General features: G+C 47.7%; 1 protein-coding gene across 1 annotated transcript in view; it reads right to left on the bottom strand.

Moving 5' to 3' along the window:
• LOC109881087 (protein unc-13 homolog C) overlaps positions 1 to 26,043 on the bottom strand; it is a 222,597-nt gene that overhangs the window by 67,437 nt on the left and 129,117 nt on the right. Inside the window, exons 20-24 of the mRNA XM_031829463.1 lie at positions 19,494 to 19,620; positions 16,777 to 16,873; positions 16,300 to 16,443; positions 15,974 to 16,051; positions 15,738 to 15,815 (exon numbers count right to left, since the gene is read on the bottom strand). Coding sequence (XP_031685323.1) covers positions 15,738 to 15,815; positions 15,974 to 16,051; positions 16,300 to 16,443; positions 16,777 to 16,873; positions 19,494 to 19,620 — 524 coding nt within the window. The remainder of the gene's footprint in view (positions 1 to 15,737; positions 15,816 to 15,973; positions 16,052 to 16,299; positions 16,444 to 16,776; positions 16,874 to 19,493; positions 19,621 to 26,043) is intronic.

The raw sequence follows: 26,043 nt of genomic DNA, 5'->3' as shown, positions 1-26,043 counted from the left end.
CAGAGAGTGGGGGCTAGATTACAGGTGAATACTGCTCCCTGACAGAGAGTGGGGCTAGTTGACAGATGAATACTACTCCCTGACAGAGAATGTGGCTAGATGACAGATGAATACTGCTCCCTGACAGAGAGTGGGGGCTAGATGACAGATGAATACTGCTCCCTGACAGAGATTGGGGCTAGATGACAGGTGAATACTGCTCCCTGACAGAGAGTGGGGATAGTTGACAGATGAATACTACCCCCTGACAGAGTGGGGGCTAGATGACAGATGAATACTGCTCCCTGACAGAGAGTGGGGGCTAGATGACAGATGAATAATACTCCCTGACAGAGAGTGGGGCTAGATGACAGATGAAAACTGCTCGCTGACAGAGAGTGGGGTCTAGATGACAGATGAATACTGCTTCCTGACAGAAAGTGGGGTCTAGATGACAGATGAATACTGCTCCCTGACAGAGAGCGGGGGCTAGATGACAGATGAATACTGCTCCCCGACAGAGAGTGGGGCTAGATGACAGATGAATACTACTCCCTGACAGAGATTGGGGCTAGATACAGATAAATACTGCTCACTGACAGAGAGTGGGGGCTAGATGACAGATGAATACTACTCCCCGACAGAGAGTGGGGCTAGATGACAGATGAATACTACTCCCTGACAGAGAGTGGGGCTAGATGACAGATGAATACTACTCCCCGACAGAGAGTGGGGCTAGATGACAGATGAATACTGCTCCCCGACAGAGAGTGGGGCTAGATGACAGATGAATACTGCTCCCTGACAGACATTGGGGCTAGATGACAGATGAATACTGCTCCCCGACAGAGAGTGGGGCTAGATGACAGATGAATACTACTCCCTGACAGAGAGTGGGGCTAGATACAGATTAATACTGCTCACTGACAGAGAGTGGGGGCTAGATGACAGATGAGTACTGCTCCCTGACAGAACGTGGGGGCTAGATGACAGATGAATACTGCTCCCTGGCAGAGAGTGGGGGCTAGATGACAGCTGAATACTGCTCCCTGACAGAGACTGGGGATAGTTGACAGATGAATACTACTCCCTGACAGAACACGGAGGCTAGATGACAGTTGAATACTGCTCCCTGACAGAGAGTGGGGATAGATGACAGATGAATACTGCTCCCTGACAGAGAGTGGGGAAGAGATGACAGACGAATACTGCTCCCTGACAGAGAGTGGGGGCTAGATGACAGATGAATACTGCTCCCTGACAGAGAGTGGGGGAGAGATGACAGATGAATACTGCTCCCTGACAGAGAGTGGGCTAGATGACAGGTGAATACTGCTCCCTGACAGAGAGTGGGGGAGAGATGACAGATGAATACTGCTCCCTGACAGAGAGTGGGCTAGATGACAGGTGAATACTGCTCCCTGACAGAACGCGGGGGCTAGATGACAGATGAATACTGCTCCCTGACAGAGAGTGGGGCTAGATGACAGATGAATACTGCTCCCTGACAGAGAGTGGGGCTAGATGACAGATGAATACTGCTCCCTGACAGAGAGTGGGGGAGAGATGACAGATGAATACTGCTCCCTGACAGAGAGTGGGGGCTAGATGACAGATGAATACTGCTCCCTGACAGAGAGTGGGGGAGAGATGACAGATGAATACTGCTCCCTGACAGAGAGTGGGCTAGATGACAGGTGAATACTTCTCCCTGACAGAACGCGGGGGCTAGATGACAGATGAATAATGCTCCCTGACAGAGAGTGGGGGAGAGATGACAGATGAATACTGCTCCCTGGCAGAGATTGGGGGCTAGATGACAGGTGAATACTGCTCCCTGACACAGAGTGGGGGAGAGATGACAGATGAATACTACTCCATGACAGAACACGGGGGCTAGATGACAGATGAATACTGCTCCCTGACAGAGAGTGGGGCTAGATGACAGATGAATACTGCTCCCTGACAGAGAGTGGGGGCTAGATCACAGATGAATACTGCTCCCTGACAGAGAGTGGGGCTAGATGACAGATGAATACTGCTCCCTGACAGAGTGGGGGAGAGATGACAGATGAATACTGCTCAATGACAGAGAGTGGGGGCTAGATGACAGATGAATACTGCTCCCTGACAGAGAGTGGGGGCTAGATGACACGTGAATACTGCTCCCTGACAGAGAGTGGGCTAGATGACAGGTGAATACTGCTCCCTGACAGAGAGTGGGAGCTAGATGACAGATGAATACTGCTCCCTGACAGAGAGTGGGAGCTAGATGACAGATGAATACTACTCCCTGACAGAGAGTGGGGGCTAGATGACTGGTGAATACTGCTCCCTGAAAAAGAGTGGGCTAGATGACAGGTGAATACTGCTCCCTGACAGAGAGTGGGAGCTAGATGACAGATGAATACTGCTCCCTGACAGAGAGTGGGAGCTAGATGACAGATGAATACTACTCCCTGACAGAGAGTGGGGGCTAGATGACACGTGAATACTGCTCCCTGACAGAGAGTGGGCTAGATGACAGGTGAATACTGCTCCCTGACAGAGAGTGGGAGCTAGATGACAGATGAATACTGCTCCCTGACAGAGAGTGGGAGCTAGATGACAGATGAATACTACTCCCTGACAGAACGCGGGGGCTAGATGACACGTGAATACTGCTCCCTGACAGAGAGTGGGGGCTAGATGACAGGTGAATACTGTTCCCTGACAGAGAGTGGAGGCTAGATTACAGGTGAATACTGCTCCCTGACAGAGAGTGGGGCTAGTTGACAGATGAATACTACTCCCTGACAGAGAATGTGGCTAGATGACAGATGAATACTGCTCCCTGACAGAGAGTGGGGGCTAGATGACAGATGAATACTGCTCCCTGACAGAGAGTGGGGCTAGATGACAGGTGAATACTGCTCCCTGACAGAGAGTGGGGATAGTTGACAGATGAATACTACCCCCTGACAGAGTGGGGGCTAGATGACAGATGAATACTGCTCCCTGACAGAGAGTGGGGGCTAGATGGCAGATGAATACTGCTCCCTGACAGAACGCGGGGGCTAGATGACAGATGAATAATACTCTCTGAAAGAGAGTGGGGCTAGATGACAGATGAAAACTGCTCCCTGACAGAGAGTGGGGTCTAGATGACAGATGAATACTGCTTCCTGACAGAAAGTGGGGTCTAGATGACAGATGAATACTGCTCCCTGACAGAGAGCGGGGGTTGGATGACAGATGAATACTGCTCCCCGACAGAGAGTGGGGCTAGATGACAGATGAATACTACTCCCTGACAGAGAGTGGGGCTAGATACAGATTAATACTGCTCACTGACAGAGAGTGGGGGCTAGATGACAGATGAATACTGCTCCCTGACAGAGAGTGGGGGCTAGATGACAGATGAATACTGCTCCCTGACAGAGAGTGGGGGCTAGATGACAGATGAATACTGCTCCCTGAGAGAACGCGGGGGCTAGATGACAGATGAATACTGCTCCCTGACAGAGAGTGGGGGAGAGATGACAGATGAATACTGCTCCCTGGCAGAGAGTGGGGGCTAGATGACAGCTGAATACTGCTCCCTGACAGAGACTGGGGATAGTTGACAGATGAATACTACTCCCTGACAGAACAAGGAGGCTAGATGACAGATGAATACTGCTCCCTGACAGAGAGTGGGGCTAGATGACAGATGAATACTGCTCCCTGACAGAGAGTGGGGAAGAGATGACAGACGAATACTGCTCCCAGACAGAGAGTGGGGGCTAGATGACAGATGAATACTGCTCCCTGACAGAGAGTGGGCTAGATGACAGGTGAATACTGCTCCCTGACAGAACGCGGGGGCTAGATGACAGATGAATACTGCTCCCTGACAGAGAGTTGGGCTAGATGACAGATGAATACTGCTCCCTGACAGAGAGTGGGGCTAGATGACAGATGAATACTGCTCCCTGACAGAGAGTGGGGGAGAGATGACAGATGAATACTGCTCCCTGACAGAGTGTGGGGGCTAGATGACAGGTGAATACTGCTCCCTGACAGAGAGTGTGGGAGAGATGACAGATGAATACTGCTCCCTGGCAGAGAGTGGGGGCTAGATGACAGGTGAATACTGTTCCCTGACAGAGAGTGGGGGCTAGATTACAGGTGAATACTGCTCCCTGACAGAGAGTGGGGCTAGTTGACAGATGAATACTACTCCCTGACAGAGAATGTGGCTAGATGACAGATGAATACTGCTCCCTGACAGAGAGTGGGGGCTAGATGACAGATGAATACTGCTCCCTGACAGAGATTGGGGCTAGATGACAGATGAATACTTCTCCCTGACAGAACACGGAGGCTAGATGACAGATGAATACTGCTCCCTGACAGAGAGTGGGGAAGAGATGACAGACGAATACTGCTCCCTGACAGAGAGTGGGGGCTAGATGACAGATGAATACTGCTCCCTGACAGAGAGTGGGGGAGAGATGACAGATGAATACTGCTCCCTGACAGAGAGTGGTCTAGATGACAGGTGAATACTGCTCCCTGACAGAACGCGGGGGCTAGATGACAGATGAATACTGCTCCCTGACAGAGAGTGGGGGAGAGATGACAGATGAATACTGCTCCCAGGCAGAGAGTGGGGGCTAGATGACAGGTGAATACTGCTCCCTGACAGAGACTGGGGCTAGTTGACAGATGAATACTACTCCCTGACAGAACACGGGGGCTAGATGACAGATGAATACTGCTCCCTTACAGAGAGTGGGGCTAGATGACAGATGAATACTTCTCCCTGACAGAGAGTGGGGCTAGATGACAGATGAATACTGCTCCCTGACAGAGAGTGGGGGAGAGATGACAGATGAATACTGCTCCCTGACAGAGAGTGGGGGCTAGATGACAGGTGAATACTGCTCCCTGACAGAGAGTGTGGGAGAGATGACAGATGAATACTGCTCCCTGACAGAGAGTGGGGGCTAGATGACAGATGAATACTGCTCCCTGACAGAGATTGGGGCTAGATGACAGGTGAATACTGCTCCCTGACAGAGAGTGGGGATAGTTTGACAGATGAATACTACCCCCTGACAGAGTGGGGGCTAGATGACAGATGAATACTGCTCCCTGACAGAGAGTGGGGGCTAGATGACAGATGAATAATACTCCCTGACAGAGAGTGGGGCTAGATGACAGATGAAAACTGCTCGCTGACAGAGAGTGGGGTCTAGATGACAGATGAATACTGCTTCCTGACAGAAAGTGGGGTCTAGATGACAGATGAATACTGCTCCCTGACAGAGAGCGGGGGCTAGATGACAGATGAATACTGCTCCCCGACAGAGAGTGGGGCTAGATGACAGATGAATACTACTCCCTGACAGAGATTGGGGCTAGATACAGATAAATACTGCTCACTGACAGAGAGTGGGGGCTAGATGACAGATGAATACTACTCCCCGACAGAGAGTGGGGCTAGATGACAGATGAATACTACTCCCTGACAGAGAGTGGGGCTAGATGACAGATGAATACTACTCCCCGACAGAGAGTGGGGCTAGATGACAGATGAATACTGCTCCCCGACAGAGAGTGGGGCTAGATGACAGATGAATACTGCTCCCTGACAGACAGTGGGGCTAGATGACAGATGAATACTGCTCCCCGACAGAGAGTGGGGCTAGATGACAGATGAATACTACTCCCTGACAGAGAGTGGGGCTAGATACAGATTAATACTGCTCACTGACAGAGAGTGGGGGCTAGATGACAGATGAATACTGCTCCCTGACAGAACGTGGGGGCTAGATGACAGATGAATACTGCTCCCTGGCAGAGAGTGGGGGCTAGATGACAGCTGAATACTGCTCCCTGACAGAGACTGGGGATAGTTGACAGATGAATACTACTCCCTGACAGAACACGGAGGCTAGATGACAGTTGAATACTGCTCCCTGACAGAGAGTGGGGATAGATGACAGATGAATACTGCTCCCTGACAGAGAGTGGGGAAGAGATGACAGACGAATACTGCTCCCTGACAGAGAGTGGGGGCTAGATGACAGATGAATACTGCTCCCTGACAGAGAGTGGGGGAGAGATGACAGATGAATACTGCTCCCTGACAGAGAGTGGGCTAGATGACAGGTGAATACTGCTCCCTGACAGAGAGTGGGGGAGAGATGACAGATGAATACTGCTCCCTGACAGAGAGTGGGCTAGATGACAGGTGAATACTGCTCCCTGACAGAACGCGGGGGCTAGATGACAGATGAATACTGCTCCCTGACAGAGAGTGGGGGAGAGATGACAGATGAATACTGCTCCCTGGCAGAGAGTGGGGGCTAGATGACAGGTGAATACTGCTCCCTGACAGAGGACTGGGGCTAGTTGGCAGATGAATACTACTCCCTGACAGAACACGGGGGCTAGATGACAGATGAATACTGCTCCCTTACAGAGAGTGGGGCTAGATGACAGATGAATACTGCTCCCTGACAGAGAGTGGGGCTAGATGACAGATGAATACTGCTCCCTGACAGAGAGTGGGGGAGAGATGACAGATGAATACTGCTCCCTGACAGAGAGTGGGGGCTAGATGACAGATGAATACTGCTCCCTGACAGAGAGTGGGGCTAGATGACAGATGAATACTGCTCCCTGACAGAGAGTGGGGATAGATGACAGATGAATACTGCTCCCTGACAGAGAGTGGGGAAGAGATGACAGACGAATACTGCTCCCTGACAGAGAGTGGGGGCTAGATGACAGATGAATACTGCTCCCTGACAGAGAGTGGGGGAGAGATGACAGATGAATACTGCTCCCTGACAGAGAGTGGGCTAGATGACAGGTGAATACTGCTCCCTGACAGAACGCGGGGGCTAGATGACAGATGAATACTGCTCCCTGACAGAGAGTGGGGGAGAGATGACAGATGAATACTGCTCCCTGGCAGAGAGTGGGGGCTAGATTACAGGTGAATACTGCTCCCTGACAGAGACTGGGGCTAGTTGACAGATGAATACTACTCCCTGACAGAACACGGGGGCTAGATGACAGATGAATACTGCTCCCTTACAGAGAGTGGGGCTAGATGACAGATGAATACTGCTCCCTGACAGAGAGTGGGGCTAGATGACAGATGAATACTGCTCCCTGACAGAGAGTGGGGGAGAGATGACAGATGAATACTGCTCCCTGACAGAGAGTGGGGGCTAGATGACGGATGAATACTGCTCCCTGACAGAGAGTGGGGCTAGATGACAGATGAATACTGCTCCCTGACAGAGAATGTGGCTAGATGACAGATGAATACTGCTCCCTGACAGAGAGTGGGGGCTAGATGACAGATGAATACAGCTCCCTGACAGAGAGTGGGGGCTAGATGACAGATGAACACTGCTCCCTGACAGAGAGTGGGGGAGAGATGACAGATGAAAACTGCTCCCTGACAGAGAGTGGGGGCTAGATGACAGGTGAATACTGCTCCCTGACAGAGAGTGTGGGAGAGATGACAGGTGAATACTGCTCCCTGACAGAGACTGGGGCTAGTTGACAGATGAATACTACTCCATGACAGAACGCGGGGGCTAGATGACAGATGAATACTGCTCCCCGACAGAGAGTGGGGCTAGATGACAGATGAATACTGCTCCCTGACAGACAGTGGGGCTAGATGACAGATGAATACTGCTCCCCGACAGAGAGTGGGGCTAGATGACAGATGAATACTACTCCCTGACAGAGAGTGTGGCTAGATACAGATTAATACTGCTCACTGACAGAGAGTGGGGGCTAGATGACAGATGAATACTGCTCCCTGACAGAGAGTGGGGGCTAGATGACAGATGAATACTGCTCCCTGACAGAACGTGGGGGCTAGATGACAGATGAATACTGCTCCCTGGCAGAGAGTGGGGGCTAGATGACAGCTGAATACTGCTCCCTGACAGAGACTGGGGATAGTTGACAGATGAATACTACTCCCTGACAGAACACGGAGGCTAGATGACAGTTGAATACTGCTCCCTGACAGAGAGTGGGGATAGATGACAGATGAATACTGCTCCCTGACAGAGAGTGGGGAAGAGATGACAGACGAATACTGCTCCCTGACAGAGAGTGGGGGCTAGATGACAGATGAATACTGCTCCCTGACAGAGAGTGGGGGAGAGATGACAGATGAATACTGCTCCCTGACAGAGAGTGGGCTAGATGACAGGTGAATACTGCTCCCTGACAGAGAGTGGGGGAGAGATGACAGATGAATACTGCTCCCTGACAGAGAGTGGGCTAGATGACAGGTGAATACTGCTCCCTGACAGAACGCGGGGGCTAGATGACAGATGAATACTGCTCCCTGACAGAGAGTGGGGGAGAGATGACAGATGAATACTGCTCCCTGGCAGAGAGTGGGGGCTAGATGACAGGTGAATACTGCTCCCTGACAGAGACTGGGGCTAGTTGGCAGATGAATACTACTCCCTGACAGAACACGGGGGCTAGATGACAGATGAATACTGCTCCCTTACAGAGAGTGGGGCTAGATGACAGATGAATACTGCTCCCTGACAGAGAGTGGGGCTAGATGACAGATGAATACTGCTCCCTGACAGAGAGTGGGGGAGAGATGACAGATGAATACTGCTCCCTGACAGAGAGTGGGGGCTAGATGACAGATGAATACTGCTCCCTGACAGAGAGTGGGGCTAGATGACAGATGAATACTGCTCCCTGACAGAGAGTGGGGATAGATGACAGATGAATACTGCTCCCTGACAGAGAGTGGGGAAGAGATGACAGACGAATACTGCTCCCTGACAGAGAGTGGGGGCTAGATGACAGATGAATACTGCTCCCTGACAGAGAGTGGGGGAGAGATGACAGATGAATACTGCTCCCTGACAGAGAGTGGGCTAGATGACAGGTGAATACTGCTCCCTGACAGAACGCGGGGGCTAGATGACAGATGAATACTGCTCCCTGACAGAGAGTGGGGGAGAGATGACAGATGAATACTGCTCCCTGGCAGAGAGTGGGGGCTAGATTACAGGTGAATACTGCTCCCTGACAGAGACTGGGGCTAGTTGACAGATGAATACTACTCCCTGACAGAACACGGGGGCTAGATGACAGATGAATACTGCTCCCTTACAGAGAGTGGGGCTAGATGACAGATGAATACTGCTCCCTGACAGAGAGTGGGGCTAGATGACAGATGAATACTGCTCCCTGACAGAGAGTGGGGGAGAGATGACAGATGAATACTGCTCCCTGACAGAGAGTGGGGGCTAGATGACGGATGAATACTGCTCCCTGACAGAGAGTGGGGCTAGATGACAGATGAATACTGCTCCCTGACAGAGAATGTGGCTAGATGACAGATGAATACTGCTCCCTGACAGAGAGTGGGGGCTAGATGACAGATGAATACAGCTCCCTGACAGAGAGTGGGGGCTAGATGACAGATGAACACTGCTCCCTGACAGAGAGTGGGGGAGAGATGACAGATGAATACTGCTCCCTGACAGAGAGTGGGGGCTAGATGACAGGTGAATACTGCTCCCTGACAGAGAGTGTGGGAGAGATGACAGGTGAATACTGCTCCCTGACAGAGACTGGGGCTAGTTGACAGATGAATACTACTCCCTGACAGAACGCGGGGGCTAGATGACAGATGAATACTGCTCCCTGACAGAGAGTGGAGGCTAGATGACAGATGAATACTGCTCCTTGACAGAGCGTGGGGGCTAGATGACAGAAGAATACTGCTCCCTGACAGAGAGTGGGGCTAGATGACAGATGAATACTGCTCCCTGACTGAGAGCGGGGGCTAGATGACAGATGAATAATGCTCCCTGACAGAGAGTGGGGCTAGATGACAGATGAATACTGCTCCCTGACAGAGAGTGGGGGCTAGATGACAGAGTGCGGGGGCTAGATGACAGATGGGTAGCTCTGAGTCCGTATGCCCTGTGGCACATGGTGCTGAGAGAGTGAGAGCATAGGTGGGGTGTGTTTGTATGTCTGTGTGTGTGGTGCTCAGAGAGGGAGAAGCATAGGTGGGGATTGGGGTGCGGGTACATGCATTTACTATAGTTCAGTAGATGGTGGTAGGGATAGTTAAGGTGTCCTATGCTAAAATAAATAATATCCTTCACACTGTATGGTCCTAATTACCACTGTTTCCATCCAGAGGATCTTCATCAGGTTAAACAGAATGAAGGACCACAACCATTTCTAAGGAATCCAATTCTAACTGAAAGATGGTAAGGATGGTAGGAGACGTATCTTTAGTAGGCCTAAAGGGTTTTATAAATAATGTTAGGATGGTAGGAGACTTATCTTTAGTAGACCTAAAGGGTTTTATAAAGAATGGTAGGATGGTAGGAGACTTATCTTTAGTAGACCTAAAGGGTTTTATAAAGAATGTTAGGATGGTAGGAGACATATCTTTAGTAGACCTAAAGGGTTTTATAAAGAATGTTAGGATGGTAGGAGACATATCTTTAGTAGACCTAAAGGGTTTTATAAAGAATGTTAGGATGGTAGGAGACATATCTTTAGTAGGCCTAAAGGGTTTTATAAAGAATGTTAGGATGGTAGGAGACATATCTTTAGTAGGCCTAAATGGTTTTATAAAGAATGTTAGGATGGTAGGAGACATATCTTTAGTAGGCCTAAAGGGTTTTATAAAGAATGGTAGGATAGTAGGAGACTTATCTTTAGTAGGCCTAAAGGATTTTATAAAGAATGGTAGGATGGTAGAAGACTTATCTTTAGTAGGCCTAAAGGGTTTTATAAAGAATGGTAGGATGGTAGGAGACTAATCTTTAGACTAATGTTAGGTAGTATGGTAGGAATTCTATGTTTAGTAAAGAGTGTTAGGTAGGATGGTAGGAGTTCTGTTTAGTAAAGAGTGTTAGTTAGGATGGTAGGAGTTCTATGTTTAGTATAGGGTGTTAGGTAGGATGGTAGAAGTTATGTTTAGTAAGGGTGTTAGGTAGGATGGTAGGAATTCTATGTTTAGTAAAGGGTGTTAGGTAGGAGGGTAGGAGTTCTATGTTTAGTAAAGAGTGTTAGTTAGGATGGTAGGAGTTCTATGTTTAGTAAAGAGTGTTAGGTAGGATGGTAGAAGTTATGTTTAGTAAAGGGTGTTAGGTAGGATGGTAGGAATTCTGTTTAGTAAAGAGTGTTAGGTAGGATGGTAGAAGTTATGTTAGTAAAGGGTGTTAGGTAGGATGGTAGGAATTCTGTTTAGTAAACGGTGTTAGGTAGGATGGTAGGAGTTCTATGTTTAGTATAGGGTGTTAGGTAGGATGGTAGGAGTTCTGTTTAGTAAAGGGTGTTAGGTAGGATGGTAGGAGTTCTGTTTAGTAAAGGGTGTTAGGTAGGATGGTAGGAGTTCTGTTTAGTAAAGGGTGTTAGGTAGGATTGTAGGAGTTCTGTTTAGTAAAGGGTGTTAGGTAGGATGGTAGGAGTTCTATGTTTAGTATAGGGTGTTAGGTAGGATGGTAGGAGTTCTGTTTAGTAAAGGGTGTTAGGTAGGATGGTAGGAGTTCTGTTTAGTAAAGGGTGTTAGGTAGGATGGTAGGAGTTCTGTTTACTAAAGGGTGTTAGGTAGGCTGTTTAGTAAAGGGTGTTAGGTAGGCTGTTTAGTAAAGGGTGTTAGGTAGGCTGTTTAGTAAAGGGTGTTAGGTAGGATGGTAGGACTTCTATGTTAGTAAATGGTGTAAGGTAGGATGGTATATGGTAGTAGTCCTATGTTTAGTAAAGGGGGGTTAGAATGGTAGGAACTAGGAGATAGGAGTCCTATGTTTAGTAAAGGGGGGTTAGGATGGTAGGAGGTAGGAGTCCTATGTTTAGTAAAGGGGGGTTAGGATGGTAGGAGGTAGGAGTCCTATGTTTTAGTAAAGGGGGTTTAAGATGGTAGGAGGTAGGAGTCCTATGTTTAGTAAAGGGGGGTTAGGATGGTAGGAGGTAGGAGTCCTATGTTTAGTTAAAGGGGGGTTAGGATGGTAGGAGATAGAGTCCTATGTTTAGTAAAGGGGGGTTAGGATGGTAGGAGGTAGGAGTCCAGTAAAGGGGGTGGGTAGGATGGCTAGGAGGTAGGAGTTCCTATGTTTAGTAAGATGGGTTCGGATGGTAGGAGATAGGAGTCCTATGTTAGTAAAGGGGGGTTAGGATGGTAGGTAGGGTAGGAGTCCTATGTTAGTAAAGGGGTGGTAGGATGGTAGGAGGATAGGAGTCACATGTTTAGTAAAGGGGGGTTAGGTGGTAGGAGGTAGGAGTCCTATGTTAGTAAAGGGGGGTAGGATGGTAGGAGGTAGGAGTCCCTATGTTTAGTAAAGGGGGTTAGGATGGTAGGAGGTAGGAGTCCTATGTTAGTAAAGGGGGTTAGGATGGTAGGAGGTAGGAGTCCTATGTTTAGTAAAGGGGGGTTAGGATGGTAGGAGGTAGGAGTCCTATGTTTAGTAAAGGGGGGTTAGGATGGTAGGAGGTAGGAGTCCTATGTTTAGTAAAGGGGGGTTAGGATGGTAGGAGGTAGGAGTCCTATGTTTATAAAGGGGGGTTTAGGATGGTAGGAGGTAGGAGTCCTATGTTTAGTAAAGGGGGGTTAGGATGGTAGGAGGTAGGAGTCCTATGTTTAGTAAAGGGGGGTAGGATGGTAGGAGGTAGGAGTCCTATGTTTAGTAAGGGGGTTAGGATGGTAGGAGGTAGGAGTCCTATGTTTAGTAAAGGGGGGTTTAGGATGGTAGGAGGTAGGAGTCCTATGTTTAGTAAAGGGGGGTTAGGATGGTAGGAGGTAGGAGTCCTATGTTTAGTAAAGGGGGTTTAGGATGGTAGGAGGTAGGAGTCCTATGTTTAGTAAAGGGGGGTTAGGATGGTAGGAGGTAGGAGTCCTATGTTTAGTAAGGGGGGTTAGGATGGTAGGAGGGTAGGAGTCCTATGTTTAGTAAAGGGGGGTTAGGATGGTAGGAGGTAGGAGTCCTATGTTTAGTAAAGGGGGTTAGGATGTAGGAGGTAGGAGTCCTATGTTTAGTACAGGGGGGTTAGGATGGTAGGAGATAGGAGTCCTATGTTTAGTAAAGGGGGGTTAGGATGGGTAGGAGGTAGGAGTCCTATGTTTAGTAAAGGGGGGTTAGGATGGTAGGAGGTAGGCGGTCCTATTGTTTAGTAAAGGGGGGTTTAGGATGGTAGGAGGTAGGAGTCCTAGTTAGTAAAGGGGGGTTAGGATGGTAGGAGGTAGGAGTCCTATTTTTAGTAAAGGGGGGTTTAGGATGGTAGGAGTAGGAGTCTATGTTTAGTAAAGGGGGTTAGGATGGTAGGAGGTAGGAGTCCTATGTTTAGTAAAGGGGGGTTTAGGATGGTAGGAGGTAGGAGTCCTATGTTTAGTAAAGGGGGGTTAGGATGGTAGGAGGTAGGAGTCCTATGTTTAGTAAAGGGGGTTAGGATGGTAGGAGGTAGGAGTCCTATGTTTAGTAAAGGGGGTTTAGGATGGTAGGAGGTAGGAGTCCTATGTTTAGTAAAGGGGGGTTAGGATGGTAGGAGATAGGAGTCCTATGTTTAGTAAAGGGGGGTTAGGATGGTAGGAGGTAGGAGTCCTATGTTTAGTAAAGGGGGGTTAGGATGGTAGGAGGTAGGAGTCCTATGTTTAGTAAAGGGGGGTTAGGATGGTATGAGGTAGGAGTCCTATGTTTAGTAAAGGGGGTTTAGGATGGTAGGAGGTAGGAGTCCTATGTTTAGTAAAGGGGGGTTAGGATGGTAGGAGGTAGGAGTCCTATGTTTAGTAAAGGGGGGTTAGGATGGTAGGAGATAGGAGTCCTATGTTTAGTAAAGGGGGGTTAGGATGGTAGGAGGTAGGAGTCCTATGTTTAGTAAAGGGGGGTTAGGATGGTAGGAGATAGGAGTCCTATGTTTAGTAAAGGGGGGTTAGGATGGTAGGAGGTAGGAGTCCTATGTTTAGTAAAGGGGGTTTAGGATGGTAGGAGGTAGGAGTCCTATGTTTAGTAAAGGGGGGTTAGGATGGTAGGAGGTAGGAGTCCTATGTTTAGTAAAGGGGGGTTAGGATGGTAGGAGGTAGGAGTCCTATGTTTAGTAAAGGGGGTTTAGGATGGTAGGAGGTAGGAGTCCTATGTTTAGTAAAGGGGGGTTAGGATGGTAGGAGATAGGAGTCCTATGTTTAGTAAAGGGGGGTTAGGATGGTAGGAGGTAGGAGTCCTATGTTTAGTAAAGGGGGTTAGGATGGTAGGAGGTAGGAGTCCTATGTTTAGTAAAGGGGGGTTAGGATGTTAGGAAGTAGGAGTCCTATACTACACACCTTGCAAAAGGACACAGCCCCCTCCTCCTTGAAAGAGAGCAGGGTAGAATGGGGAAACACAAGACCACAGAAGACACAACTCAAGGCATTTAAAATGTTAGAAACAGGAGAGACACCATGCACATAATAGAAAACTGTTGCTATATTCTCAGGATAAGACAGACACAGAGAGAGAGGAGAGAGAGAGAGAGAGAGAGAGAGAGACAGACAGACAGACAGACAGACAGACAGACAGACAGACAGACAGACAGACAGACAGACAGACAGACAGACAGACAGACAGACAGACAGACAGACAGACAGACAGACAGACAGACAGACAGACAGACAGACAGACAGACAGACAGACAGACAGACAGACAGACAGACAGACAGTGAGAGGAAAAGAGGCAGACAGATAGACTTAGCGGGAGAGGCAGACAGACAGATAGATTTAGAGGGGGACAGACAGATAGATAGACTTACAGGAAGAGGCAGCGAGACAGACAGACTTCGAGACAGGTAGAAAGACAGATAGACTTAGAGGGGGACAGACAGTTAGACTTAGAGGCAGAGAGACGGACATACAGATAGACTTAGAGGGGGGATCAGACAGAGAGGCAGAGAGACAGACATAGACTTAGAGACAGACAAATAGAGAGACAGAGAGAGAGAGAGACAGACATACTTAGAGGGGACAGACAGAGGCAGATAGACAGACAGATGGACATACTTAGAGGGGGACAGACATACAGACAGACAGACAGACAGACTTAGAGAGACGTAGAGAGACAGACTGACAGATAGACTTAGAGACAGACAGATAGTCTTAGAGCAGGGGGACAGATAGACTTACAGACAGAGACTTGGGGGGGGGGCAGACAGAGAGACAGATATATGGATTTAGAGACAGAGAGACAGAAAGACAGACAGACAGACAGACTTAGAGGGGGACAGATAGACTTAGAGGGGGACAGAAAGACAGGCTAGAGGGGGACAGACATACAGACTTAGAGGGAGAAACAGACAGAGAGACAGACAGACAGACTTAGAGGGGGTCTGACAGGCAGACTTAGAGGGAGAGCCAGAGAGACAGAAAGAGTTGTGGGGGACATGCTAGAATATCTGAAACCCAAGACACAGACTAAGGGCTTTCCCCCATACATTCATAAAACAACATTTATAAAAGAAACAAAGTAGAACGTACAAGACCAGACAGGATGGAGGGAGAAGAGTTAGAAGAGTGGAGAAATAGAACCAGACTTCAGAGGGATAGTGACAGATCTAGGGGGAAGGTGAGGATTGTCTGATGGGGTAGGACAGGGATTAGGGCCAGGGAGGGTCTGGGAACATGGGGATATGAGGGGGGAAGAAGAGATCCAGACCTGCTTGCCTCCCATGGTCTTGGGGTTGGGGTAAAGGGTAAGGGGTATGTATAAAGGTAAGGGGTTGCTACAGTACAGACCTGTTTGCCTCCCATGGACTCAAACATCTTCTCCAGCTGAACTCTGAGCTGTTGGATGTTGTTGATGAGGATGCAGGGCTGTCACAGAGACACAGTCATGTTATTATACATATAGAATGTAACAGTACTATTCAGAACCAGACTGGCCAGAGGGAAGTTTAGGTGAATGCTAGATGGGCTGGTCCATCTTTTTTTGTGTGCAGAATGATCATTATGTGCATCCAGAGAACACTTACCACTTTCTCCTGGTTCAGATACAAGCCAAAATCCTTGGTTATGATTGCAGCATACTGCAACAGAACCTTGTTGATGGTCTAGAAAAAATACAAGAAAAGGAATGAACAATACTGAGTTGTAACAATATCAAAACAGAAATAGTATTGGACACACACACACACACACACACACACACACACACACACACACACACACACACACACCACACACACACACACACACACACACACACACACACACACACACACACACACACACACACACACACACACACACACACACACACACACAGCTAGGGACAGTAGGTTGGGGGTTAGTGCCTGACCTTAGCAAAGCGGCACATGAAGTGAGCCAGGGCCTGTGGGTTGGGGCACTCCAGCTTCTTAATGATCTCAAAACTCTGGTTGAGCTGAGTGAACACATCCACCACCGAACAGGAGAACAGGACATGTTCCGACGTTGGCTGGAACTAGAGAAAGAGAAAGAGACAGAGAGAGACAGAGAAAGAGACAGAGAGAGACAGAGAAAGAGACAGAGAAGGAGGGAGAGAGCGAGAAAGAGAAGGGGAAGAAAGAGAGAGAAATAGATTGGCCGAGAGAGAAAAAGAGGAGAGGGAGAGAGAGAGAGCTTTAGTTCTTCACAATGGTGCAGTATTTCATTGGGGTGAGCAGAGCAGCAGAGGGCTGTATGTCAACACTGCTGTTATTTATTCATCCCTCACTGAGAAGAGACAGAGGACTACCAGACATTGAACGAGTGAGAGTGAGCGAGTGAGGAAAGAGGAGCGTGTGTGAGTACTCACGCCAAGCTTCTTGTCGCTCCCCAGAGCTCCGTGTAGGAAGTCCATGGCAACATCCTCATTCTCCGACAGCCACTGAATGACAAACGGCTCGAACCACCTGGAGGACACACACACACACACACACAAACAAACACACACACACACACACACACACACACACACACACACACACACACACACACACACACACACACACACACACACACACACACACACACACACACACACACACACACACACACACAGTGAGTATACTGTACATAGTATGTGTGTGTTAAAAGTGTGTTCCCTGCTGTGCTCCTTGATTAAGGGCATCTGCCACAAGAGAAAGGGATCATAAATAAGGTGGGCGGTGTGTGTGTCCTTAACTCCTGAAGGTGCTTTGTGTTTAAATGACAGCAGCAGGTGGGTGTCATTCACAACTCACTCTTTATTGGATTGGATGCTGTTTGACCAGCAGTGACAGGGAGGTGCTTCTCTGTGAGGGCACTAGCAAGGTTGTCTGGGAGAGCAGTATTCCATATCTTTAAGGATTTAATACAATCACCTGTTTTTTACCTGACCCTCATGACATTCTCTCCTTGAATGTTTTCAATCTAGTTTTAAATGCCGATTTGTAAAGCACTTTGGGTTTTAAGATGTATGGCAGGGATGGGCTACATTCTATTTCAATTCAATCAATTCAGGAAGTAAACTGAACTTGGTGTGTGTTTTTTTGTGTGTGTGTATATTACCGAACTTCCAGAGAATACTCAGTTGTACATGTAGGGTGTGTTTGTCTGGGTATATTACAGTACTTCCAGAGAATACTCAGTTGTACATGTAGGGTGTGTTTGTGTAGGTTGATTGAATGACTGTATTTATTTGCCTGATTAAAGTAATATGTCTGCTCCTGTTGGAGACAACACGACATCATCACGGATAAAACACTGTGCTGTAGTATTTACAGAGAACACTCAGCTGGTGTAATGTGTGTGTACTGTTGGAGACAACATGACATCATCACGGATAACACACTGTGCTGTAGTATTTACCGAGAACACTCAGCTGGTGTAATGTGTGTGTACTGTTGGAGACAACATGACATAATCACGGATAAAACACTGTGCTGTAGTATTTACCGAGAACACTCAGCTGGTGTAATGTGTGTGTACTGTTGGAGACAACATGACATCATCACGGATAACACACTGTGCTGTAGTATTTACCGAGAACACTCAGCTGGTGTAATGTGTGTGTACTGTTGGAGACAACATGACATAATCACGGATAAAACACTGTGCTGTAGTATTTACCGAGAACACTCAGCTGGTGTAATGTGTGTGTACTGTTGGAGACAACATGACATCATCACGGATAACACACTGTGCTGTAGTATTTACCGAGAACACTCAGCTGGTGTAATGTGTGTGTACTGTTGGAGACAACATGACATAATCACGGATAAAACACTGTGCTGTAGTATTTACCGAGAACACTCAGCTGGTGTAATGTGTGTGTACTGTTGGAGACAACATGACATAATCACGGATAAAACACTGTGCTGTAGTATTTACAGAGAACACTCAGCTGGTGTAATGTGTGTGTACTGTTGGAGACAACATGACATAATCACGGATAAAACACTGTGCTGTAGTATTTACAGAGAACACTCAGCTGGTGTAATGTGTGTGTACTGTTGGAGACAACATGACATAATCACGGATAAAACACTGTGCTGTAGTATTTACAGAGAACACTCAGCTGGTGTAATGTGTGTGTACTGTTGGAGACAACATGACATAATCACGGATAAAACACTGTGCTGTAGTATTTACAGAGAACACTCAGCTGGTGTAATGTGTGTGTATTTATCTGGAAAGTGAAGCTATTTTTTTTATTTGTCTTTAAACTCATTTTGGATTTGAGATCAAATGTTTAATACAAGGCAACAGTTCAGTATGTCACCTTTCATTTCAGGGTATTGTCATACACATCTGTTTCACTGTTTAGAAATGAAAGCACTTTATATATCTAGTCCCCCCATTTGAAGGTGTCATAAGTATTTGACAGTTTCACTTGTAGTGTATTACATTTAGTCAAAAGTGTAGTATTTGGTCCCATATTCCTGGCACGTGACTCTACAAACTTGTTGGATGCATTTGCAGTTTGTTTCAGTTGTGTTTCGGTTTATGTTGTGCCCAATAGAAATGGTAAATACTGTATTGGATCATTTTGGAGTCACTTTTATTGTAAATTGTTAGGTTTTATTGTTATATTTTATTGTAATTTTGTTATGTGTCGGACCCCAGTAAGACTAGTTGTCGCCATTGGCATCGGCTAATGGGGATCCTAATAAAATACATTTGGTTCCAGTTAGAACTCTTTTGGGTTCCATGTAGAAAAGGGTGCTATCTGGAGGTAAAAAGGGTTATCCTATGGAGATAGCCCGAAGAACCCTTTTAAAACTTTTTTTAAAAAAGTACCATGATTACGGATAATTATGAAGGAATTGTGAATCATGATGAGTGAAAAAGCATAAATATCCAGAAAAATGCTTACCTCCCCTGTTATTGGTAATGGTGAGAGGTAGCATGTTTTGGGGGCATAATCTTTGTGCATCTGTGTATATGTGTGTGTGTGTGTGTGTGTGTGTGTGTGTGTGTGTGTGTGTGTGTGTGTGTGTGTGTGTGTGTGTGTGTGTGTGTGTGTGTGTGTGCGTGCAGTACACTACTTACAGAGAATACTCAGGGGGTGTGTCCTTGAAGGCAGCCAGTTCACGGACGTACTCGTTGTGGAACCACTTGACTTTAAAGTGAAGGTTCATGTACTCTGTGCTCTTGCATAGACGGTGCTTATCGTGCTCTGTCAGGGGAAATGAAAAAGGCAGAATGTTAACATGCATGTCTGGACTGAGGTATGACTTGGTGAACTTGCCACAGGAGTAAAAGGCTCAATCAATCAATCAAGCTAATAGACCCACAGAAGTGGACGGCGATGGAATCGGAATTCTGAAGTTCAGCACCACAGGAGAATGGACAGCGACTGCTGGGTGCAGGCAGTCCCTCTACTCTAGTGCTACATCCTGATTCTCCACCCTTCTCTCAAAGTGTTCACTTCTACACTCCCTGTCATGGATGGTGGAGACTCCCTCCAGCCAAAGTTTACAGCAATCCTTTGAAATTCATGACAGGGAGTGTGCAAGTGCACATTTTCGTAGAAGAGAGGCGAATCGGAACAAGGACTAGGTGAATCCTGAAATATATCCAGGTAGCCAGGAAGAGAGAAGCCTGGAAGGGTTTACATTCTCTGATTTACATTCTGCAACAAGTCCTGCTAGACCTATAACATGGCTGACCTAGTCTCACGTTGTCATACCGCTAAAGTCACGTGTGAGCCTGGTTCGCGACAAGGCTATGGCTGACCTGATATTGACAGAGACAGGTAATCTAAGACTAGACCAGGAATCCTGTAAACACAGACACTGGTAGTGACATGACCTTGGTGGACTACCACATAACTTGGGGATAGAGAGGAGAGAGAAGGGAGGTAAGGGAGAGAGGGGAGGGGGTATAGAGAGATCCACAGATGATGCAATCGCCATCACACTGCACACTGCCCTATTCCATCTAGACAAGAGGAATACCTATATAAGAATGATTTTCATTGACTACAGCTCAGCATTCAACACCATATTACCCTCCAAACTCACGCTAGGGGCCCTGGGTCTGAACCCCGCCCTGTGCAACTGGGTCCTGGACTTCCTGACGGGCCGCCCTCAGGTGGTGAAGGTAGGAAACAACAGCTCCAATTTGCTGATCTTCAACATAGGGGCCCCACAAGGGTGCGTTCTCAGCTCCCTCCTGTACTGCCTGTTCAGCCATGACTGCGTGGCCATGCAAGCCTCCAACTCAATCATCATTGCATTCTGATTACCAACAATGACGAGACGATCTACAGGGAGGAGGTGTGGGCTCTGGTGGAGTGGTGCCAGGAAAATAACCTCTCCCTCAACATCAACGAAACGAATGAGCTGATCGTGGACTTCAGGATACAGCAGAGGGAACACCCCACTATTCACATCGACGGGACAGCAGTGGAGAAGGTGGAAAGTTTCAAGTTCCTCGGCGTACACATCACTGACAATCTGAAATGGTCCACCCACACAGACAGTGTGGTGAAGAAGGCGCAACAGCACCTCTTTAACCTCAGGAGGCTCAAGAAAGTTGGCTTGTCATCCAGAAGATGAGGTCAGTACAGGTGCATCAAAACTGGGACCGAGAGACTGAAAAACAGATTTTTATCTCAAGTCCATCCGACTTTTAAATAGCCATTACTAGCCGGCTACCACCCGGTTACTCAACCCTGCACCTTAGAGGCTGCTGCCCTATATATAGACACAGAATCACTGGCCACTTTAATAATGGAACATTAGTCACTTTAATAATGTTTACATATTGCTTTACTCATTTCATATGTATATACTGTATTCTATTCTACTGTATTTTAGTCAATGCCACTCCGACATTGCTCGTCTTAATGTTTATGTATGTCTTAATTCCATTTTTTTTAACTTTTAGATTTGTGTGTATTGTTGTGTATTGTTAGATACACAAACATTTCACTACACCTGCAATAACATCTGCTAAATATGTGTATGTGACCAATACAATTTGATTTGAGTAGGGAAGGAGGCAGGGGATGGAGAGAAGGGTAAGAGAAACAGAGAGAAAGGAGAGAGGAAGGACGGAGAGGTGGGGGGGTAGGAGAGACAGAGAGAGAGAGAGTGGGGACAGAGAGGTGGGGGGAGGTGAGGGATAGGAGAGAAGGTTAGGAGAGACAGAGAGAGAGAGTAGAAAGTGGGATAGAGGGGAGGAAGGGGACAGAAAGAAGAGAGAGAGAGAGAGAGAGAGGAAGGAGGGGTGAAAAAGAGAGAAGGTTAAGAGAGTGAAAAAGAGAGGTGTAGAGGGGTATAAACAGGTGGGTGTAGAGGGGTATAAACAGGTGGGTGTAGAGGGGTATAAACAGGTGGGTATAGAGGGGTATTAACGGGTGGGTATAGAGGGGTATAAACAGGTGGGTGTAGAGGGGTATAAACAGGTGGGTGTAGAGGGGTATAAACAGGTGGGTGTAGAGGGGTATAAACAGGTGGGTGTAGAGGGGTATAAACAGGTGGGTGTAGAGGGGTATAAACAGGTGGGTGTAGAGGGGTATAAACAGGTGGGTGTAGAAGGGTATAAACAGGTGGGTGTAGAGGGGTATTAACGGGTGGGTGTAGAGGGGTATTAACGGGTGGGTGTAGAGGGGTATAAACAGGTGGGTGTAGAGGGGTATAAACAGGTGGGTGTAGAGGGGTATTAACGGGTGGGTGTAGAGGGGTATAAACAGGTGGGTGTAGAGGAGTATAAACAGGTGGGTGTAGAGGGGTATTAAACGGGTGGGTGTAGAGGGGTATAAACAGGTGGGTGTAGAGGGGTATTAACAGGTGGGTGTAGAGGGGTATAAACAGGTGGGTGTAGAGGGGTATTAACGGGTGGGTGTAGAGGGGTATAAACAGGTGGGCTTAGAGGGGTATAAACAGGTGGGTGTAGAGGGGTATAAAAGGGTGGGTGTAGAGGGGTATTAACGGGTGGGTGTAGAGGGGTATAAACAGGTGGGTGTAGAGGGGTATTAACAGGTGGGTGTAGAGGGGTATAAACAGGTGGGTGTGGAGGGGTATAAACAGGTGGGTGTAGAGGGGTATAAACGGGTGGGTATAGAGGGGTATTAACGGGTGGGTGTAGAGGGGTATAAACAGGTGGGTATAGAGGGGTATTAACGGGTGGGTATAGAGTGGTATAAACAGGTGGCTGTAGAGGGGTATTAACAGGTGGGTATAGAGGGGTATAAACGGGTGGGTATAAAGGGGTATTAACGGGTGGGTATAGAGGGGTATAAACAGGTGGGTGTAGAGGGGTATAAACAGGTGGGTGTAGAGGGGTATAAACGGGTGGGTATAGAGGGGTATTAACGGGTGGGTGTAGAGGGGTATAAACAGGTGGGTATAGAGGGGTATTAACGGGTGGGTATAGAGGGGTATAAACAGGTGGCTGTAGAGGGGTATTAACAGGTGGGTATAGAGGGGTATAAATGGGTGGGTATAAAGGGGTATTAACAGGTGGGTATAGAGGGGTATAAACAGGTGGGTGTAGAGGGGTATAAACAGGTGGGTGTAGAGGGGTATAAACAGGTGGGTGTAGAGGGGTATAAACGGGTGGGTATAGAGGGGTATTAACGGGTGGGTATAGAGGGGTATAAACAGGTGGGTGTAGAGGGGTATAAACAGGTGGGTGTAGAGGGGTATAAACAGGTGGGTGTAGAGGGGTATAAACAGGTGGGTGTAGAGGGGTATAAACAGGTGGGTGTAGAGGTGTATAAACGGGTGGGTGTAGAGGGGTATAAACGGGTGGGTATAGAGGGGTATTAACGGGTGGGTGTAGAGGGGTATAAACAGGTGGGTATAGAGGGGTATTAACGGGTGGGTATAGAGGGGTATAAACAGGTGGCTGTAGAGGGGTATTAACAGGTGGGTATAGAGGGGTATAAATGGGTGGGTATAAAGGGGTATTAACAGGTGGGTATAGAGGGGTATAAACAGGTGGGTGTAGAGGGGTATAAACAGGTGGGTGTAGAGGGGTATAAACAGGTGGGTGTAGAGGGGTATAAACGGGTGGGTATAGAGGGGTATTAACGGGTGGGTATAGAGGGGTATAAACAGGTGGGTGTAGAGGGGTATAAACAGGTGGGTGTAGAGGGGTATAAACAGGTGGGTGTAGAGGGGTATAAACAGGTGGGTGTAGAGGGGTATAAACAGGTGGGTGTAGAGGGGTATAAACAGGTGGGTGTAGAGGTGTATAAACGGGTGGGTGTAGAGGGGTATTAACAGGTGAGTGTAGAGGGGTATAAACGGGTGGGTGTAGAGGGGTATAAACAGGTGGGTGTAGAGGGGTATAAATGGGTGGGTGGAGAGGGGTATAAACAGGTGGGTGTAGAGGGGTATAAACAGGTGGGTGTAGAGGGGTATAAACAGGTGGGTGTAGAGGGGTATAAATGGGTGGGTGTAGAGGGGTATAAACAGGTGGGTGTAGAGGGGTATAAACAGGTGGGTGTAGAGGGGTATAAACGGGTGGGTGTAAAGGGGTATAAACGGGTGGGTATAGAGGGGTATAAACGGGTGGGTATAGAGGGGTATAAACAGGTGGGTGTAGAGGGGTATAAACGGGTGGGTGTAGAGGGGTATAAACAGGTGGGTGTAGAGGGGTATAAACGGGTGGGTGTAGAGGGGTATAAACGGGTGGGTATAGAGGGGTATAAATGGGTGGGTATAAAGGGGTATTAACAGGTGGGTATAGAGGGGTATAAACAGGTGGGTGTAGAGGGGTATAAACAGGTGGGTGTAGAGGGGTATAAACAGGTGGGTGTAGAGGGGTATAAACGGGTGGCTATAGAGGGGTATTAACGGGTGGGTATAGAGGGGTATAAACAGGTGGGTGTAGAGGGGTATAAAATGGTGGGTGTAGAGGGGTATAAACAGGTGGGTGTAGAGGGGTATAAACGGGTGGGTATAGAGGGGTATTAACGGGTGGGTATAGAGGGGTATAAACAGGTGGCTGTAGAGGGGTATTAACGGGTGGGTATAGAGGGGTATAAACGGGTGGGTATAAAGGGGTATTAACGGGTGGGTATAGAGGGGTATAAACAGGTGGGTGTAGAGGGGTATAAACAGGTGGGTGTAGAGGGGTATAAACAGGTGGGTGTAGAGGGGAATAAACAGGTGGGTGTAGAGGGGTATAAACAGGTGGGTGTAGAGGTGTATAAACGGGTGGGTGTAGAGGGGTATTAACAGGTGAGTGTAGAGGGGTATAAACGGGTGGGTGTAGAGGGGTATAAACGGGTGGGTGTAGAGGGGTATAAACGGGTGGGTGTAGAGGGGTATAAATGGGTGGGTGTAGAGGGGTATAAACGGGTGGGAGTAGAGGGGTATAAATGGGTGGGTGTAGAGGGGTATAAACAGGTGGGTGTAGAGGGGTATAAACAGGTGGGTGTAGAGGGGTATAAACGGGTGGGTGTAAAGGGGTATAAACGGGTGGGTATAGAGGGGTATAAACGGGTGGGTATAGAGGGGTATAAACAGGTGGGTGTAGAGGGGTATAAACGGGTGGGAGTAGAGGGGTATAAACAGGTGGGTGTAGAGGGGTATAAACGGGTGGGTGTAGAGGGGTATAAACGGGTGGGTATAGAGGGGTATAAACGGGTGGGTATAGAGGGGTATAAACAGGTGGGTGTAGAGGGGTATAAACGGGTGGGTGTAGAGGGGTATAAACAGGTGGGTGTAGAGGGGTATAAACGGGTGGGTGTAGAGGGGTATAAACGGGTGGGTATAGAGGGGTATAAACGGGTGGGTATAGAGGGGTATAAACAGACATATTCACCAGACAGAAAAACAGCAAAAGTGAGAAATATAATTCCAGTGAAGATACAAAGTCTCTACTAAACACAAAGCCGCTTCACAGCACTCAAACACACTTCAAAGGCACGTTCAAATGTGTGTGTGTGATAGTGTGTGGGTGTGTGTGAGATAGTTTGAGCAACACTCCTGCTGCAACACATTAAAACACCTCAGATAAGCACCTGTGTGCCTCCATAAGAAACAACCAAATGTCTTGAAAAAGGTATTAAACATGTCAAAAGGTCTTATTTCAATACCAAATCGTCTTTTGTAGTTGTCTCACAGCAAAGTCCTTGTCATTATATTTGCATATTTATGATAGATTCCCATAAGCAATATTATTGTAGGAGATTCGTTTTAAAAAGGCAAAGCAAGCAATGAAAGGAAAGTGCTTCCTGAATGTTTGGGTAGCTGAAATGTTTTAGCACAATGCTAAACGCTGTGTGTCAGAGTGAGTGAGTAAGTGTGAGAGTGAGAGTGAGAGAGAGAGAGAGAGAGAGAGAGAGAGAGAGAGAGAGAGAGAGAGAGAGAGAGGGAGAGAGAGAGAGAAAGAGTTGTAGGTCTCTCAAAGTGTTAAGGCAGAATAGCTCCAGTCACAGAGGTTTATCTGATGTGACACTGCCACTTCAATAACTCAACACATTTCTCTAACACTTCGTTTGAACTAACTACAGTACATACACTGAGTGTACAAAACATTCGGAACACCTTCCTAACATTGAGTTGCACCCGCTTTTGCCCTCAGAACAGCCTGACTTCACAGGGGCATGGACACTACAAAGTGTGGAAAGGGTTCCACA

The sequence above is a fragment of the Oncorhynchus kisutch genome, linkage group LG8 (genome assembly GCF_002021735.2).
Source record: "Oncorhynchus kisutch isolate 150728-3 linkage group LG8, Okis_V2, whole genome shotgun sequence".
In the NCBI taxonomy this organism is placed as follows: domain Eukaryota; kingdom Metazoa; phylum Chordata; class Actinopteri; order Salmoniformes; family Salmonidae; genus Oncorhynchus; species Oncorhynchus kisutch.
The sequence above is the reverse complement of the archived record's forward strand: the minus strand, read 5'-3'. Positions and strand labels throughout refer to the sequence as shown.